This window comes from Alligator mississippiensis, chromosome 8, assembly GCF_030867095.1.
Source record: "Alligator mississippiensis isolate rAllMis1 chromosome 8, rAllMis1, whole genome shotgun sequence".
Classification (NCBI taxonomy): Eukaryota; Metazoa; Chordata; order Crocodylia; family Alligatoridae; genus Alligator; species Alligator mississippiensis.
Genome location: NC_081831.1, coordinates 10737202 through 10755959, shown reverse-complemented (window position 1 = coordinate 10755959; position 18758 = coordinate 10737202). Strand labels below are relative to the sequence as shown.

Sequence of the window (18758 nt, the reverse complement as noted above, 5' to 3'; positions counted from 1 at the left end):
GACTGCTTTTTACTTATTTTTTATGGTTATGTCATAGGCTGCAATATCCACCATCTCCCGTAGATGAAAGGATGCCAAAGGAATGAGGGGGGTTTGGGTATTTTTTTTCTTGATCGGTATACTTGGATGTATATACTGACACTGCTTTAAGAAACTTGAATCTTTGTGATTCTGATCAATAATTTTAGCTACGTAGAACTAATTGTGTACATTTCAAAGGCAGTGTCCTATGAGAGTAATGCCTTACAACAGCAGATCTCAATATTAAAGATGCTGTTTCTCCCCATAGTTCTGGCAAGCGTGAAGCAAGACTCTCAGTTTAAGACTGTGCACACCTGGGTTTAGTAAAAAATCAACTAAACTGTAATTAGACGCTGTACTCTTGTCTCTTGCTAGTTGAGAAGCATTACTGTATAATTGAGAGTAGTTTGGATGTTGGTAGGAGGAGGATGAAAAGAACCATGCCTGAAGCACTGGATGTTGTTAGCATTTTGGAAAGGGCATGTTTCCACTAGAGTTGGAAGCATTATAAAATGTATTGTTTCTGGGTCTTCAAAACAGTGGAAAAGGGCAATTCTACTCAAAGCACTCAGCAACCATAATAAGAGTGCTGAGGTTACTCACTTTGTTATCCTGCTTCTTTTTGTAATTTGTTCAAACAAAACGCAACTGAGTTTTGAAGTAAAGCAGTAAGTATCATATTATATGAATAGTAATCAAGTATTGGCTTGCAATTCCAGTGGGAAACAAGCTGATCTTCAATAATAATAATTTCGGGGCAGCTTGTGATTTGCTGGATCTTTTTTGGAGGACTTGCGGTTTTACTTTATCTTTACAAGGGGAAAGCCTACACTGACCTAAGGCTTTGCAGTTCCATTTCCCCCACGTTTCAGAATTGTAGCTAGCTAAAAGGCTGTTCTAGATATAAGATTAACAGTTTACCATTTTTCTTTATGGAAGAGGCAGTCATTATTACAAACTTAAAACATTTTTTCATTCAATGATGCTTAAACTTTTGGTCCCACAGACGGGAAGAGTGGCCCAGGCACAGTCTGCAGGCCTGATCAAGTGCATGGGGTTAGCCCACAGGTGTGATCCAGCATGCTACCCTGGCCCCACACACTGGATCTGGCCACGCAAGAACCCTACACGTGTCAATCAGCCTGCAGATTGCCTCACTGGTCCAAAATGTTGCGACTGGAAAGTGGTAGCAGTGTTAATTGCTGCTGCTCTAGAAGCTGTGGCATTTAATGCTGCTACTGTTCCCCCACCATCAAATTTTGGAACCTGTGGGGAGCTCCATAGGCCAGATAACATAGCTCTGTGGGCTGAAGGTTAAACACCACTGCTTTTAACCTGCATTCCTGCCAACCTGATCAGTAGTAAATAAAATCCTACTTGGCTCTCTGACTTGTGTCATGACTGAATCAAAATGGACTTCCATTTCAATAGATCCTCTCATGGAATACAAGGTGAAAAAAGTACTAGAGCATATTTAAGACTGGTGCTATAAAGTGAGGCTGGAAGTAGATTATAAAGTGAGCCTTTAGAGAAGAAGCCTTCAAGCCATACTAAGTTTTGTACCGTTACCTTAAATTGTGCTGAGGTGAATGTATGGAACACCAAGTTCAAGTATATGCAGTGATCCACTTAGTTTGGTAGAGATATTGTTGTATTTGTCCTATGGAACAGTGAGAGTGCATCATGGTACCTTACCGAGGTCATGTTGAGTTCTTGTCTTATAAATTAGCTACTGGAGGAGACTGAGGATACATGAACAAACAAATATGGGCAACAGTGACTGACAGAAGACATCTTCTCAAACCACTGAACTGCAAACATGCTGTAAATTTAAAACTTGGTGTAATTTTGATAGAGACTTATTTATGCCTGCAGGGTATGTTTTAGGATGCTTGCAGACCCCCAAAAGGCACTTTAAACTCATCACATTCCTGTGTCAAGCCCCATGCGTTCCTGCTTTGCTTTAACTTGGCTTGCTCACCCGACCGACGTCTAGAAAGATCAGGTGATTTTTGTGTGGCTTTTTTGGTACTTTTATTTAATAGCCGATTGAATCACCTTTCGCTAAAAGTGCCAAAAAGCCCCACTGAAGTGCCCAATTTTTACAGATGCTGCAGAGCCAGGTTGAAGTAGTGCTGCTGCTTTCTGTAAAGCACAGCTTTTTTAACATCCGCAAGCAGCCTTAGGGTTTAAATCGGCTTGATGCATATAGAGTATCTAAAACCACAGCTTTAATCCTCTCAGAAAGACAGAGAGAGGGGGACATATTGAGGTCTGTGCTGCCAGTTATTGGCCTTTGATTGTTACAAGGAGTGGGAGTGTCCACCCAAGGAGTCTTGGTCTTACAGTTTTGCCAGTAAGTTTCCCATGTAGGCAAACCTTTCATCACTGTATGTACCATGCACAATTTAATGTCTTTTTTTTTTTTCCCTTGTACAGTTGGGGATAATGTTTATCTACCTCACTGGAACATTATGTGGATGAATATTTTGCAAGTTTGAGGCTATTGGGTGAAAGTGGTGAAAGTGTCTCTGGCTTTCTACCCTTCAAATGTCTGTTGCAGTGTTTCTCAACATTTTTAGAGACAGGGCACCTCTCAGAAAATGCCAGCTCTTTCTTAGTTTTCACTTGCTTTTTGGCTACAAAATAATAGAGCAATTCTGTTGCAAGTAACTCAAAGACCAAAACAGATCAGAATGTTTTTAACACTATGGATTCTCATTTTAAATCTCTGCTTTGAACTGAATCATGTTCGCACACCTAGCAGTGCTAACATTGTGTAGTTCCCCTTGGCAAGCTTGAAAGGATCTCAAGAATCACTTTTCTGTTGAAATGAGAGGCCTGAGATAATGAAGTGTGGTTAGACTTTTTCCTCTTTTTAAAGAAATGGTTTAAAATTTCTGTGTTGCAGTTGTAATTAGCATGTATCTTTGACTGTCTAGCAGCATTTTCTATATACCACAGTAACTTAACTCTAGAATGAAAAATGTTGGAACCTGTGTCTGAATTTCTTAATTGCTATTAAGTGTGGTAGTCACAAAAATGCCAATTAATAGCTCAGTTTTCCATGAACCTAGTCTTATATTGCTTGATACTCTCATTATTTTATTCTAGTTAGTGGCTATACATCATGAAAAAGAAAAGCATCATTTCACAGAAGAACTATATAAATGGGTTTCGGGGGGGGGTTGTATTTTTTTTAGGGGACGTTGTTTGTTTTTTTGCAGTGTGGTTATAAACACAATAGTAAGCAATTAGCTAGGTCCATAATGGAAATTGGATGGGAAGAAGGTCATGGTAGTAGCATCTATTTTTTTATGAGTTGAAAGAATAATACATTTTTGTTATTAATGACAATATAGATATTTTGGCCTTCCAAAAGCTGTTAGAGAGATCTTGTGAGTGTTGAAATGAAAGTATGGAGGGGAATTTTGGTATTATCCCCTTATTGTTATAATTACTGTAGCAGGTATAATAAGATCGTTGATAGGTTGTGGAGCCATATAACTATAAACAATTTAGATTTGCAGGCATTTACATTCCCCCCTCCCCCCCCCCAAATGCTTGTATTACTTCAGTTATCCCCAGTGCATAACCACAGCATTAACAAATTTGAAATAAATTGTTGTGATGCATGGCTGCATCTTTCTGCTTTGTGTGACAAGATGTGGAAGAACAATTAGAGAAAGTAAAATCTTGTCCCCTTAGCACTTTCAAGGTTTCCATCTTAATCTTAGTAGAATCCACAAGTTAAGGTCCAGTGCTTTCTGCATACATTATTCAACAAGATTAGGTGTACCCTGTGCACCAAAGCAGCTTGCAAAATTTAGTTTAAGCATGGAAGTGGCAGAGACAAATTGTTTTCAATTAAATAAGGGTTGACCACTAAATGAGCTGCTCCAAAAGGTCAGACAGATTCAGACTGATTGCTTATATGACATGCTGCAGAAACCTCTTTTTTGATTAAAGCTTTCCTGTTGCAGCAAAAGTGGTTGTTGAGGAGAAGGAAATGGAGTGGTTTATATGTGACAAAAAGCCCCAGAAATTGACTGTCCAAAGTAAGCAGAGCCACCTCCTAGGGTGGTGAGAAGAGGGATAGAAACATTGTTCGGAAGTAAATAGTAGAAAATTCCTTATAATAAAGGCAGACAGGGTTCTTTGGGTAAATCCAATATCTTTTATTAGGCCAACTCAGATAGTTGGAAAAAATCATTTTTGGAAGCTTTGGGTACAAATACCCTTCATCAGGCTGAGGAAGCATCTGCAGTTGGCCTGTGCTCTTCCTGGATGGACTAATATAAAAGCCAAAAGCCATTATGCTTGTGAGAAAGCCGGTCAGTGAAAATGTGAATTGAGGTAGTGGGTGAGAGACAGGTGATGGGGGGGGGGGGAGAATCCCCCTCCCTCCCAGTTTACACAAACTGCATAACTATCCCCATGAAAGGGGGATCATCCTCAGTTTACATCTTCACTGACTGGCTTTCTCACATGCATACTGGCTTCTGGCTTTCTTACTGTTCCATTCAGGAAGAGTACAGACCAACTTCAGACGCTTCCTCAGCCTGATGAAGAGTATTTGTACCCAAAAGCTTGCAAAGAAGATTTTTTTTTTCCAGCTATTTGGGTTGGTTTAATAAAAGATAATGGATTTACCTGAAGAACCTTGTCTGCCAATGTCCTTACACCAACATGGCTACAACTACACCATTGTAATAAAGGAGCTTTCTTAATGGGTGAGGATGTATGAACTGCACCTTTTAGCATTGAGTGTTAAAGTTACTCTAGCTGCAATGGTCAAGGCCAGTAACTGGGCTTGCCAGTTTTTTGGAGTTCTTAAGAACCTAAGAACTGCCATTTGCTGGGTCATACCATAGTTCTGTCTTACCCAGTATCCTGTGTCACACAGTGGCAGGGAGCAGATGCTGAAAGGGAGAGTGAGCATGGTATGGCCAGGGTTTTTTCCACTTATTCTATGCTTTTTGTTCACTAAAATTGTTATCATTCTTAGTCTTGCTCTCCTGTTTTAGCTGGTTGGCAATAGAAGTAGTAAATAAAAGAAGTTAATTTTGACACCAGAATGTCCCAGTGTGTTGCTCGGGGCCAGACAGCTGCACAAGAATTAAACCTACTGCAGTGTTTCCCTCTCCCATCCCCCTTCTGCCCCCCAGTTCAGTACTGTCAAATTATCGCTTTTCTGACTTCTAGCTATCTGGCAGCTCACCAAATTCTTTAAACTAGCTTTGGGTATTTTTTGAATGGCTTCTTCAAAAAAAAAATCAGTAACCAACATTATTATTAATGTTTAAGACTGGGGAGTGGCAATTCCAGTCCCCTTAAATGGAACATGAATTTCACCCCAAAAATTGTTGTGTAGAAATGTTCTTTTTGGGGAAGAAGTAAGGCCTGGAGCTGGTCTGTTTCAAATAGGTTCATGACTGATTGCTTTGAAGAAAGTCTTCATTTATCCCACTCACCTGGAGGTAAATCCACTGCTTCTATTTCTGAGGAACTCTGAAATTCTTAGTTGGGCTGTTACCAATTTTTCCTCCTTTTGGAGAATAGCAGTTAATGATTTCTTTCAAGACTTATTTTGGTGAATGTCCTAGGTGAGTTGATGAAAGAGTAATTCTGTTTCATTCTCCTGTTAGCAGTTCACGTACATATTTCTAGTTCCTTTCAATTCAGTTAATCAAGGGCCCAGTTTTGCATATCATGTCCCAACTTATCCAAAGTCTTTTAAACTTAGCTTCATGGAAAGGGAGGTGAAGAATAATTTTTTTTAAGAGCAGATTTTTTTCAAAAGGCCTCACAAACTGTCATATTTGGAGGGAGTTGGCTGCCGGATAAGATTCTAAGTATTTCTGCCTGATGCAAGCAGTTTTACTTGATTTTTTTTTTCCTTTCATTTGGGCAAGGTCTTTATAACAAGTACTGATTGTGAATGCAGGGGAAGAGTATGTTTGGAGTGGGGGGGACCCTTCCTTTCCAGAAAATTACTGAGGCTATTTGTCTATTCCTCCCTAAATAGACAGTAAATTGTCTAAACAAAAACACTTTCTGTTCTTCTTTGCAGAGTGAGAATTCATGCATCTGTTGGATGCTTGAAAAGCATTTTTTTTTTTTTGAGGTTCCTGCGTTGCTCTATATTCATCTTTAGTTATTCTAAGATTAAGATGTTGTCTAAATTATTTTAAAATAGAAGACTAATGATAAGAGGGAACTAACATAAGCAAGCAAAATCTGGTGCTCTTGGAACAATGGGGAAAAAACCCTGGGGCTAGGTGAGTAATGGAATTGCTGTACTCTGTGTAGAACTAACTGCTGATCATCACTTAAGGTTTGTCTTCACTGCAGTGTTTAGCTTGAGATGCAATTCTTGTGTTACCCCTAAACAAAAGTATAATCTGTTTTGGTAGAAGTTTGCTTTATTCAAACCAGCAGGCCAGGTTATAGCTTGAAGCATGCATGCTGCCAGTACTCTGTGCAGACAGTGCACGGCACCCCAGCTCCGAGCCGCACTGCACCCGCACAACACAACAGCTGCCACGTGGGTGCCATGCGGGGGGGAGGAGCAATCCCCGTTGCCCCCCACTGTGTGGAGGGACTCTGCCACCAGGCCTCAGAAGCCCCGATCGCTGCTGCTGCTGCTTTTTTTTTCTTCTTTTCTTTAAGTGCCAGGAGGCTGGGGCCGGGCAAGGCAGCCATGACGGCTTCTCCCGCGGCTCCTCCAGCTGTGCCTGCATCTGACCCAGCAGAAGGAGCTGTGGGAGAAGCCCTCATGGCTGCCCTGCCCAGCCCCAGCCCACACCCGGCCCCAGCCTACCAGCACTTTAAAAGGAGGGCTGCGAGGCTGTGCTAGACTTCCCAGGGTGCCCCTGAAACATTTTGGATGGTTTTGTTTAGTTTCAAAGATGTTTCGGAGCCTTCCATTTTACTTCAGATTCATTGTTTTGGGCCCCCAAATGGGCCGAAACATCTCCAAAACGAAACAGCTGCCAAAATTTCACACTGCCCTTCTGCTTAGCCAGTTGGTCCGCAGCCTGTACTGGTGTATGGCATTTTTCCATCTTAAGTGAAGGACTTTGCACTTCTCCTTATTGAACCTCATGAGTAGAGACCTACCAAATTTGGGGTGGCTGCCCCCTGGTTTTGCAGGCAGAACACAGGGCCCAGTAGCTCTTTTGTGGGCAGAGTGTGGTGCTTTCCCCCCTCCCTTTTCCCCCCCCCCCCCCCGACATCTGGCTAAAGGGCTCCAGTGGTCCCACACCTTGCCACTGATTGGCAGTCATATGGCCCTGCCCCTTGATGGAGAGGGGTGGGTCCACATGATAGACAGTCCTCACAGCCAATTAGGGCAGGGGGATGGTCTTTCAAGCAAGCAGACCCCCTTCCCTGCCCTGGTGGGCTGCCACAGCACCCAGAGGACTGCTGGCTCCCTCTTGAGAGCCAGCATTTTCTTTTCAGTAAGTCGTTCCCACCCCCCTGGCACTCTGCTTGATACCAGCTGCCAACTAGACTTCGAGCCATTGATTACTATCTTTGAGCCCAATGATCCAGCCAGTTTTCTGTCCACCCTACAGTCCATTTGTCCAACCCAAACTTCCTTAGTTTGCTTGCGAGAATGTTGTGGGAGACTATATCAAAAGCCTTGCTGAAGTCAAGGTACATCACATGTACTGCTCTCCCCGCATCCACAGAGCCAGTCATCTTGTCATAGAAGGCAGTCAGATTGGTCAGGCATGACTTGCCCTTGGTGAACCCATGCTGACTGTTCCTAATCACCTTCTCGCAGTGCTTACAAATGGATCTTTTAAGGACCAGCTCCATGATTTTTCCAGGGACTGAGGTGAGGCTGACTAGTCTGTATGTCCCTGGATCCTCTTCTTTTCCTTTTCTTGAAGATAAGCCCTACATTTGCTGTTTTCCAATAATCCAGGACCCCTCCTGACCCCCTCCCCCCCACGAGTTTTCAGAGATAATGGCCAGCAGCTCTGCAGTCACATCAGCCAACTCCCTCAGCACTCTTGGGTGCATCGCATCCAGCCCAATGGACATGTACACATTCAGCTTTTCTAAATAGTCCCTACCTGTTCTTTCACCACTTAGGGCTGCTCACCTCCTTTCCACAGTGTGCTACAAGATGCAGTAGTCTTGCAGCTGACCATGCCTGTGAAGACTAAATCTGTTCTTAGTACTGTACTCTGAAAACCTACTGATTTATATCACTGAGCTAACATTTGTATCACACAGTGAATTTCTTTTTTGTCCCACATATCAGCAGACTCACTGAATAATTTTCAACTGCTGAAACGCTTACTTGTAGTGGCATGAAGTTTCGCTTCCATATCCCAGGTTCAGTTTACAGGGCTGGCATGTGTGTTGAGGGGAGAAATTATTTTAACATAGCAAATTCAATCAAGTGCTGTTGGCAGAAAAGCATGGCCCTTTTAGATTGGTTTTTCAATGTGATTATGGGCATAAGAATGTTTTTCTTTTAGTTATTCATTTCTTCAGCAAGAGTATTAGGAAAGATTAAGATTATCTCCTACACTTCAGACCTTTGTAGCCTGGAAAATATTGGGGAAATGTAAAGACAAGTCTTTATAAAGTTGAGTATTTCAAGGTAGTTGTGTACTAACTTTGGGCAAAAAGCTGTAGTGAGGACTCCCTTAAACGTGACATTTGAATTTTGTGGTGGTTCATTTGTTTGTTTGTTTTTTGCCCTCTGTATCTTATATAAAAAGGGTTTGAAGGGATCTTGACCAGGAATATCAATTTCTGGTGGTCTTTATATGGGGCATGTCCTCCTTTTATGGGTATGGGCGAAGAACCTTGTAACAAATGCTTCTTGTGTCCAGTTTGTCATTAGTCACTGATATTAAGGGTGTTACAACAAACAAATAGGTTTTTACAGTATAATTAAAATCGATTCAAGTTCCTATTTTTTTCAGCTTTCTTGATTCCTGTTTGATCATCTTTTCTTCCATTGTTGGGTCACTTATTCCAATCTAAACAGTCTCTGACCTCCTAAAGCACAAGCCCTCTCCCTCTTTGCAAATCACATTTAATTGAAGCATCTTAAAGACATTCCTGTGCAGCCTTTATGAACAGGCAAGCAAATAAAAACCAAAGAATTGTGGTAACTATGCAGCCTTTAAATAATAAGAATTGCAGATCAAAGTCTGCATATCTGAAGTAGGAGACTGGACTGAAATCCAAAAGATCTGTTCCCTAAGCCATTAAGTGGTGAATGAATGCGAGCTGAACACAAAGTCTACATAGATGGGCTAAGAACTAGTTACAATTTTTCCAGTGTCAGACTATTTCACCCTTCTAGGTCTTGACAGGTCCCAAAAATTTCAGGCATCAAAGTTCCTGAATGACAGATTGCACCCATTTGGGAAATGTTAGACTCTGTGTACTCATTCAGGGCTGTGACAACTGTTTGAGGTTGTGGGAATATAATATTTTACAAAATAAAGGAATACCACGTTGCAGTGGAAAGTAAGATTTATAGCTCTATTGCCGGAAAGGCATGTTTTGCCTTTGCTGCCATCAAGTACCACAAAGGGGGGGAGGGGGAGGGTGTATGTATTAAATTCTCAAAAACTAGGGACTTGCAAAAATAAGTACAGAATCGAATTTCACTTGTTATCATGGAATGAAGTTGTAGGGCAATTAGTGACAAATACAATGCCTGTTTTTTCTCTTAGGTTTGTAAATACTACCTTTGTGGGTTTTGTCCAGCTGAATTATTTACAAATACACGTTCTGATTTAGGTAAGTGTTCATTTTTGTCTTTCTTACTGTTGTTAAAATTCAGTTTTAAGATGCAACCTTTGATAACAGCTTTCCCTTTGGAATAGTGTTTTTACCATTACCTCATCTTTTCACGTTGTTTGTTAGTTTTTAGTAATCACATTATAAAATGTTTTTCTTCGGATTTGCCAGAAGCTTGATTTCAACGGTAGCTATGCTTACTCTGATGTTTTACTCCATCTCATCCTGTTCCCTAAACTACAGATATGGGATTAGGACTTTTGTACTCTAGAAGGTTGTTACAGTATATCAGACAGTGCACTTGTGGATGCCCTTATTCCGATAAGGATTTCTTTCTTTGCTTTAGCTTGCGTTGTATGGGAAGCCATCTTAATTTAAAAGCAAAAAGGCCACATTGATAAAAGGAGACAGATTAGGAATGTTATTAGTATAATTGGTGCAATTTACTGTGCATGTCAGGCCTGAAATGGAGTCCTTACCGCCTTTGTCTGTTTATAAACTTGAAATCAAATTTTAGTTGGCTGGTAGGCTATAATACAGTTCAAAATCTGAGCAGGTTTTGGAGCTCAAAAATGACTTGGTGAAAATTATACTAGCCTTTGAAGATCCTTAGAGTACTGATTCCTTTCTTAAATTATCGTGACAGCGTGGTTTTGAAAACTCAAATTTTGGAATATTTTTGTGCTAGAAATGCAGTGGATTTCTATTCTGGCTTGTGTCTTGTAAATCCTTTCTTTCCTTTTTTTAGTTCTCTTAATGTTGCAGAATTTTGATATTTTTACGCTTTAAATTATCTTGCAAGTCCCCCAAAAGTGGGCCTAAATTAGACACAAAAGGCCAGCTTACACAGCTTCATAAAAACACATCAGCTTCACTCTTCTGTTTTCCTGAGACCCTTTGGAATTGTTTGCTGTGTCCTGGAACACAAAAATACAATCCTAGCCTAAATATTTAAAATTGATCACTGTGGCTTTCAAGAGACTCTGCTTAGTCTTTTTCATTATGTTGTTTTTAGGTCCTTGTGAAAAAATACATGACGAAAATCTACGTAAACAGTGAGTGTACATTGCATTATTTTCAGTTTTGTTTTTCCACTCTGGTTTGAGCAACCAGACAATAAGAAAATAATCATTATGCAGAGTTACTTAAAATTCATTATAATACAAAGGGTTTGTAATTTTTACTTGAGCTGATAAATTATAGCAATTTGCATGTGTTTTCTTGAACAAGACATGAGCTTGAAGTCATTTTTTTTATATGTCTGTCTTTAATCAGGTATGAGAAGAGTTCTCGATTTATGAAAGTGGGCTATGAAAGAGACTTTCTTCGGTATTTACAGAGCTTACTTGCAGAGGTAGAACGTAGGATTCGAAGAGGCCATGCACGTTTGGCGCTCTCCCAGAACCAGCAGTCATCAGGAGTGAGTAGAAAATCATTTATTTAAACCAAAGAATTGTTCTTCAGGGTGGTCTCTTCAGGTTTTCTTAGTGCTTGCTGATGAGTGAATGCATTGAGAACAGTATGGAAGGTATTAATATGCGCTTTGAGCATTGATCATCTGCAAGTAAAGGAAATAAAGGGTGTTATAGTCATAATATCTTCATTTCTATTTTCTATATTTAGGTGCAGCTGCTTGGGATGTTCTAATTGCTGTATATCTGGAATGATTTTGGTCCAGTGTACATAAATCCTCTATTCCTTTTGATTTCTTGAAGGGCTGGTTTTTTTTTTTTTTAACAGTTGTCAGCTTGAGCCTAATTGGCAAAATTGATGGAATGGCCTTTTTGAGCCTGTGGGAAATCTTTCTGGTTAAAGAGAGCAGGTTTTGTTTTTTTAATATCTTCAAGGACGAGCAAATTGCAGACTTTAAAAACTGATCTTTCTCTCTCTGTGGAATACAGTGAAAAAGTAGTCTTGCATCAGCATTTTAGATTTAGGGCATTTTAGATTTACCTTGATTACTCTGAATTTGCTAATTTTTTGCAGGTTTTTTTTTTTTCCTTCAGCCAAGGGAAACTACCCCCTGTACTCTGTGTGTGTCAGGAACATGGCATTGTTATTTGAAAGGGACCCAGGCAATTAGAAAGTCAATTAAATTCCTTTGTAGAACTAAGTTGAGGCATCTTCCGCCTTCCTACTGCAAGGTATCTCCCTCCATTTGGATTTCACATGCCAGAGCCCTCTCCTGAAGGCTAGTGCCCAGTAAGAGCAGGAGTAATTTTTTTTTTTTTTTTTTTAAATAGGGTTCAGTTCCCTTTTCTGGCTGAAAGGATTCAGACCCACCTTTCCCACCTCCATGAAGAAAATCCAGGCTGCTGGGGAGGAGAGGCCCTCTCCAGTCAAGTTTATTTGGAAGAAAGGAGCAAGTACGATCATATCCTAGTAATGGGAGTAGAGCTAGGACTAGAACCTAGGACTGTGTACCCCCTTCCTCCACTCCCTGATGAGTGTCTGAATGGGTAAACTAGAACTTGCTCCTCCTTTCTGGTCCAGTGAATTTTTTTAGGCAAAGAAAAACAGGTCCAAAATTAGATGGCATGTCCCCATCCCAGTATAGTCTGGGATCGTGCCCCTCTTCAGAGTAGTTGGCAGAGTGGGTTTGACTCCACTTAAGCAGGCTGTCACATCCCGAATTGACTGTTGTGGCTGCTGCATTATTACCACCGCTAGTCATATAAAGCAGAGTTTCCCAACCTTTTGCTTCTGGCGGAACACTTGCCAGGCCTCTCCCATCCCACAGCACACCTTTCGAATGCGGAGTGGGGGTGGGAGGCCGGCAAGCGGCCGGGCACGGACCCGTTGGGGAGGTGGCGCGGCTGAACATAGCGCATGGACGCAAATCGCTGGCTGGAGCCATACTGTCCGTCTGTCCGCAGTGGCAGCAGGCAGGGGGCATGGCTCCAGCCCAAAATTCCATGGCACACCTGGACACTGGGAAACGCTGATATAAAGGAACTAGCTGTCATGTTTTTATTTAGTGCAGAGCCCCGACCATCTAGCTAGTCTCAGAACATGTCATGCGACTGACCTGTGGATTCTGCTGGATTTAGGCATGATCTAGCTTCCTAGTTGCTAAACCTTGGCTGAGGTGCTTCTTGGCATGCCTGTTCACGAGCCTTTCCCCAAACAAAAACATGCAGAAACTGTTGAGGCAAGCAGGGCTTTAAAGGCATTATTTGTAATCTGCAGAGGATGGAGTGATCCCCTCAGTTGGGCCTGCCTCATGCTCCATCCTTCCATTGCCATTGTCAGAGGTTGAAGTCTAAGAAAGGAGGTGGTCTGCCATTCTTGCTCTAAGGATCTAGGACCCAGGAGTTAGAATCCTGGAAAGTGCCAGCACCAAACAAGGTTAAAGGTTAATGTTTTCTTTTTATCAACACCCAAGTGATGGTATAGTGGTGTTGGGTTTTTTTAAATTTCCCCTGTAGTATTTTCAGATAAATAATTAAGGTGTATTTAAGTTTTTTGTTTTTCTTGCCTACCATGTTGTCAAATAAAATGCCATGTGCTGATTGGTACTCTATGAACTGACCTGAGTATTTAAGTTTTCAAGTTGAACGTTGTCCTTACTCTTGTTTCTTTACTGAGCAATTAATGAGATTTTGAGCAACTGCATTGTTTATTCATTTACTTTTTGAGTAGGGACTTAATTCTGTGTGTGTTCATTTTTAACATTTAGCAAGCAGCTGGACCTACTGGTAAAAACGAAGAGAAGATTCAAGTGTTAACTGACAAAATCGATGTACTACTGCAACAAGTGAGTCGAATTCTCTAAAACAGAATGTATTACTCAGATGCTCACTTTGAGACAGTCTGACAGTGTGTGTGTGTTTGTGTCCTTCAGATTGAAGAATTGGGTTCAGAAGGAAAAGTGGAAGAAGCCCAAGGAATGATGAAACTTGTTGAACAGTTAAAGGAAGAGAGAGAGTTGCTCAGGTCTACAACTTCAGTAAGTAAGGCCTGTATGAGCTGTTCTTGTTGTGGTTATTTTAGAGCTCAGCAACAAGAGAACCTGAACAAATATATGCTTCTGACATAATAGCTTAATTTACAGAATTCATTGGGGGGAAAAAGGAAAGAAATAACATGACTTTAAAGTATTTCTTCCTTGTCAAAATACTGTTCCTTTGTAATCAAACTGAGGCTGATTCTGAGAGGGATTTTTTTTTTTTAATGCGTCAGTCTTTAAGACTTCATGTAGCCTTGATCAAGATTGTACACTTCATCCAAAACTTTTTCCTTCTAAATTCCTTTAAGGTAGGTTCACTCTCTTATTCAGAGTTTGTGTGCAGGTCACACAAACATACTAGAGCTAGCCTTAATTTTATTAACTCTGATACCAGCAATAGTTGAGCTTCAGCTTTGATGGCATGAGACTGGGGTAAATGCCCAGGGCTGGGGACCACACAGTTACGCTTTAAACTTAGCATTGATACCTTCATTAGCTCACAGTTGTCTACATGAATTGCAGACACACCTCTAATTTTCAGTGTAAGCATACCCTGAAATTCATATTCCATGACACATCTAAATTGGTGGTGTGAGTATGTATTGATTAGTTAAAATTCCCCAACCATTATTTAATTTTAGAAGCATTTTTGCAGTTTCATTTTTTTCTGTCCTTTAAATTAAGGTAAGGAGTTGGAAAGTATTGAGTGGGGAGGGATTGTGAACAGGACCTGATTAAGATGAAAGCAATATGACAATTTGTCCAGTTACTAAAAACTTAATTTTTCAACCTCTCTCATTGCAGCATTTGTTGAGCTAAATAAACTGCCTTAAACTGGAGGACCCTTTCAACCTCCTGTAAAGAAAATTAAATCATTTCTATTCCTTCAACTCCACCATGTGTCCTTTCTACGTTTACCCATTATCATTCAAACACAAGGAGCATGGTGTTTCCTTTATTTTTTCTCCTGCAGGCATTGATGAGCTCTGCGGTAGCTTTTAAATACCGACATTTTATCCTTCCATTGACCTTTGAGTTAGAAGACATTTGCTTCATTAATTTCACTGACCCTTCTGAGCTACTGTTCTGGCATTCTTTAAAAGTCAGTCTGATAAGACATGCTTGTAACTAATTCAGACATGTTTCTTGGCTATGCTTACCAAATTAGCCCCTCTAAATTGTGTCCCTCAGTGTATCTTTCTGAGCAGTCTGCATTGGGGTTGGGGAGAGGAAAGTTCAGCCCCTCTGTCCAGAGCAGGAACAACTGGGGCACTGCAGAGGATGGCAGCGTGTGGCACCAGCTAGGTCAGAAGTAATAGCCTGCTGTTAGTAAAAGGTTGCCAATCCATGTTCTCCTTGTGGCTTTTTCATTTTTGTAGAAATTTTCCAACCAGCTCCAGTTCTCACCAAACTTTGTTCTCAGTGAGGTTTTTTTATACTTTCTTGTACATCAGTATTTTAGAAGGCTTTGTTGAAGTTAGTTAACCTTTTTATTTTTGTGCAATTTGAGTGGCATTCATGTACACATACAACTCCTTTGAGATTGCTGGAGGTACATATGCTGTTAAGGCTTGAGTTTGGCTCCCTTTGTTTTCAGGATGCTTTGCAGCATATTCCTATTAGGTAGCAACAGATTTATCTCTGTAACTTTTACTGTTGGGGAAACTGAAGTAAATGGCTAGCTTTAGACTATGAAAAGAACTTGGTGTGTGAAGTTAAATTAAATTTCAGGGGCACCTTGCTCTTATACTGTACTTGGACTGCTTTTTGTTCAGGGTTACAAGTGGAACTTACATTTGTGCAACGTAGCATAGGAACCTTACATAGGAGTAACTTCTGATTTGGGCTGTAGTGAGTTTTTAGTGTATTAAAGTATTTCAAACGTTCCCATAGTTCCCTTAAAGGCCTACCTTCCTTTTAATTTTGGGCATTCCAGTGTTTTTTTAATTCTCCAAAACTTTTCTGTTGGACACCTTTGAATAGGCACCTATGTACACATGTATCTACTATGACCCGTCTTTAAATTGTCCTTAATTCATTGTAAATTAGATTTAACGTTGAATACTATCATGCAGCTAGGTCTAGCTGCAGTTAATAGGCATCTGTATGCTTCACAATGAAGAAGAGTAAGACTTATTTTCTGTCTCATACAATTGAATATTTATTATAATGTAAAGATTTCGTATAGTCTGAGCAGTGCCTTCAATTAGCACGTTAAACCTAGCAGTTTGGGAGGGTTTGTTTTTGCTGTGTTCTTCATTGTGGGCATAATATGTAGGTTACTTAATATTATTGTGAAGACAAAGGTTATTTTAAGCTTTGTTGAAAGGTGGAATTCCTTTGACAGCACTGCAGCAGTTGATAAGGTAAGAAGTGCAAAAGCCTCTTGACAGACGTCGTGTCAAAACTTTTCTCCTAACCAATATTTTCTCTTACAGACGATTGAGAGCTTTGCAGCCCAAGAAAAGCAGATGGAAGTGTGTGAAGTCTGTGGAGCCTTTTTAATTGTAGGAGATGCGCAGTCCAGGGTAGATGACCACTTGATGGGGAAGCAGCACATGGGTTATGCTAAAATAAAAGCTACTGTAGAAGACCTAAAAGTGAGTATAACTTGGGATAATCAAAGGGAAAAAAAAAATCTTTTTTTGTATGTTAACTGTTTGCATTCCAGATGGTTGGCAAAATGCAGGTGTTTTTACATACAGATTCCTAATTTCAGTGTTTCGCTGTTTGGTATTGAAGAACTGACTTTAAATAGTAAATAATTCAAAGGTAACAAGTATGCTTTTCAGTGGATTGTGAGCATTGAAGTGTGTCAGTCATTTTTTTTTAATGAATGTAGATTCCTAAATCAGTTACTTTTGGAAATATTACCCAAAATATGAAGCCAAGAATGAAAATTTGATTAATCTTAAAATCTCTTACTTATGCAGCTCTTGCTGGCATTCAACACAGGATGCTATCAATTTTGTTTTTACAGTATTTTTCCTGTATTGATATGTAGCCCTCTTCATATTTTCTGGTTCAGTGAATCTATCCCAGAATGCAGTATCACAAATATGACAAGCCTATTACTAAAAAAATAAAAATAATTCACTGGAATAAAAAAAAAATTGTTTGTTTGTATATATTAGCTTTTAACCATTAGGCATGTCTCTTCCCTGTAGATGGGAGAGATGGCATGACTAGTGAACTCTCCTGAAATATATGATATTGCAGAAATCTCTTGCATCTATTATCAGGGAGGGACAATACTGAAGTATTTGAATTGACACAGGATTGAGGGAAGGGGGTTTGCATACCTGACCATTTTTATAGAGATATCATTGTGTCTGTAAGAAGTATATTTCTGAGTTGAAAGCACGTTAAATATAAGTCTGCAGTAGAACCCCCTGATTTTACTAGAGGCTTGGAAGACACCCAAAACCATTACAAATCGCCTTGTTTGGGGAGACACTCCAGTCTTGATCTGCTCTGTAGAGCACTGAAATCAAGCTTTATGGGAGCAAAGCTCACCAGTTGAGCTTCAGCCATTAGGAGCTTGGAAACACCAAAGAATTGGAGCCTGAAACATAAGAATCATCCAGCTTTGGTTTACTGAGGATTTGTGGGAGCTGAGAAGCCTGAGGGTGCTCTGTTTAAAATATATGAAGTGAGGTTTTCTTCCCCTTTCATAAGTAAGATGCTTTGAAGGGGACACATTGGGCAGTCTCCTACAGCGTGTGGTTATCTTTTTCCATGTTCTGTCATTGTTCTTCAGCTAATACTTAAATTTGCTTTAATAGAAATAATTCAATCCACAGCAGTAACTTCACATAGGAATTATTTATAGTAACACTTTTAAAGTACCAAACTAGAGTTGAGAGTTATTTTGTTAGATAAGACCTAAAACACACAGGCATGTGCACCTTACTTACTCTTCTGTTTGGTTCTCCTCCATACATCCGTAACATTTTTTTTTTCCCCCTCCTCTTCCTACAACACTTGTCTGAGCTCTGAGTTTTTTCAGCCTTAAGTTTTAGGAAGTACCAAAGAGACCTGCTCTGTGTATGTGTGTTAAAGAAATAAAAGCAAGCTGTTCTTTGGTTTTTGAACGTTAAGCATCGTTTATTTAAATGTAGTAAATTAGTCATGTTTCATGGTTTCACTTGAGCAGTATTTTTCCTTCTATTAATCCTTACACTTGGCTGTTCTTTAAGGAAAAATTAAGGAAAAGAACTGAAGAACCTGAGCGAGATGACCGGTTAAAAAAGGAGAAGCAAGAGCGAGAAGAAAGAGAGAAGGAGAGAGAGCGGGAAAGAGAAGAGCGGGAACGGAAGAGAAGGCGTGAAGAAGAAGAAAAAGAAAAAGAGAGGGCTCGTGACAGAGAGAGGCGTAAAAGGAGTCGTTCCCGTAGCAGACATTCAAGCAGAACATCTGACAGAAGATGCAGCCGATCACGGGACCACAAAAGATCAAGAAGCAGAGAAAGAAGGCGAAGCAGGTACCTCAAATCAGAACTGCTGGGTTTTTTCAGGGGAGATCAGTTTATACTGGTGAGCTGTGTATCTAGAGGACTTTTGAACTTGTAAAGGAACAATTGTGCTGGTAAGTTTGCCGGATAAGTTAAGGGAGATCTTGCACTCATCTTGAAGGCATTTGTCTGCCTTTAACATAGTCACTTCTGAATGCCACATCTGAACTTTGGAATTGATGAAGGAATCCTCAAAGCATCAGTGGGCAAAAACCTGCTGACTTTTGGTAAACTGTAGGAGTCTCCTGGCATCTGATTATCAGGTATAGCAGTTTCAACCACCTCTAACTGCACCCTTTTAAATTGCCTCTTCCTGACCAACAAAAACAGATTTATAAAATGTTGATGTTCTGAAAGACTTTCCCAACTGACAGAAAGAATTGGAGGGCAGTGGGTGCCTGAGACCCCAGTAAAGGGGGAAGAATTATGTGACAAAAGCATGGGAAGCAGGCAATGTAAGGAAAGGAACGTATAGTTACACTGGCACATGGCCAA

The 18758-nt window shown here is 40.3% G+C and overlaps 1 protein-coding gene and 1 long non-coding RNA gene across 5 annotated transcripts in view; one reads left to right on the top strand and one right to left on the bottom strand.

The window, feature by feature from the left end:
- Positions 1-18758, top strand: part of LUC7L3 (LUC7 like 3 pre-mRNA splicing factor) — a 29472-nt gene that overhangs the window by 2179 nt on the left and 8535 nt on the right. For all 4 annotated transcript variants that reach the window (XM_014601901.3, XM_019494338.2, XM_019494337.2 and 1 more), the window contains exons 2-8: positions 9735-9801; positions 10817-10856; positions 11077-11221; positions 13481-13558; positions 13646-13750; positions 16189-16350; positions 17950-18233. In XM_014601901.3, the coding sequence (XP_014457387.1) occupies positions 9735-9801; positions 10817-10856; positions 11077-11221; positions 13481-13558; positions 13646-13750; positions 16189-16350; positions 17950-18233 (881 nt within the window). The remainder of the gene's footprint in view (positions 1-9734; positions 9802-10816; positions 10857-11076; positions 11222-13480; positions 13559-13645; positions 13751-16188; positions 16351-17949; positions 18234-18758) is intronic.
- The window catches only part of LOC106737885 (uncharacterized), a 78342-nt gene continuing 70806 nt past the window's right edge, over positions 11223-18758 (bottom strand). The window contains exon 8 of the long non-coding RNA XR_009463819.1: positions 11223-11359. This is a non-coding gene — a long non-coding RNA (uncharacterized LOC106737885). The remainder of the gene's footprint in view (positions 11360-18758) is intronic.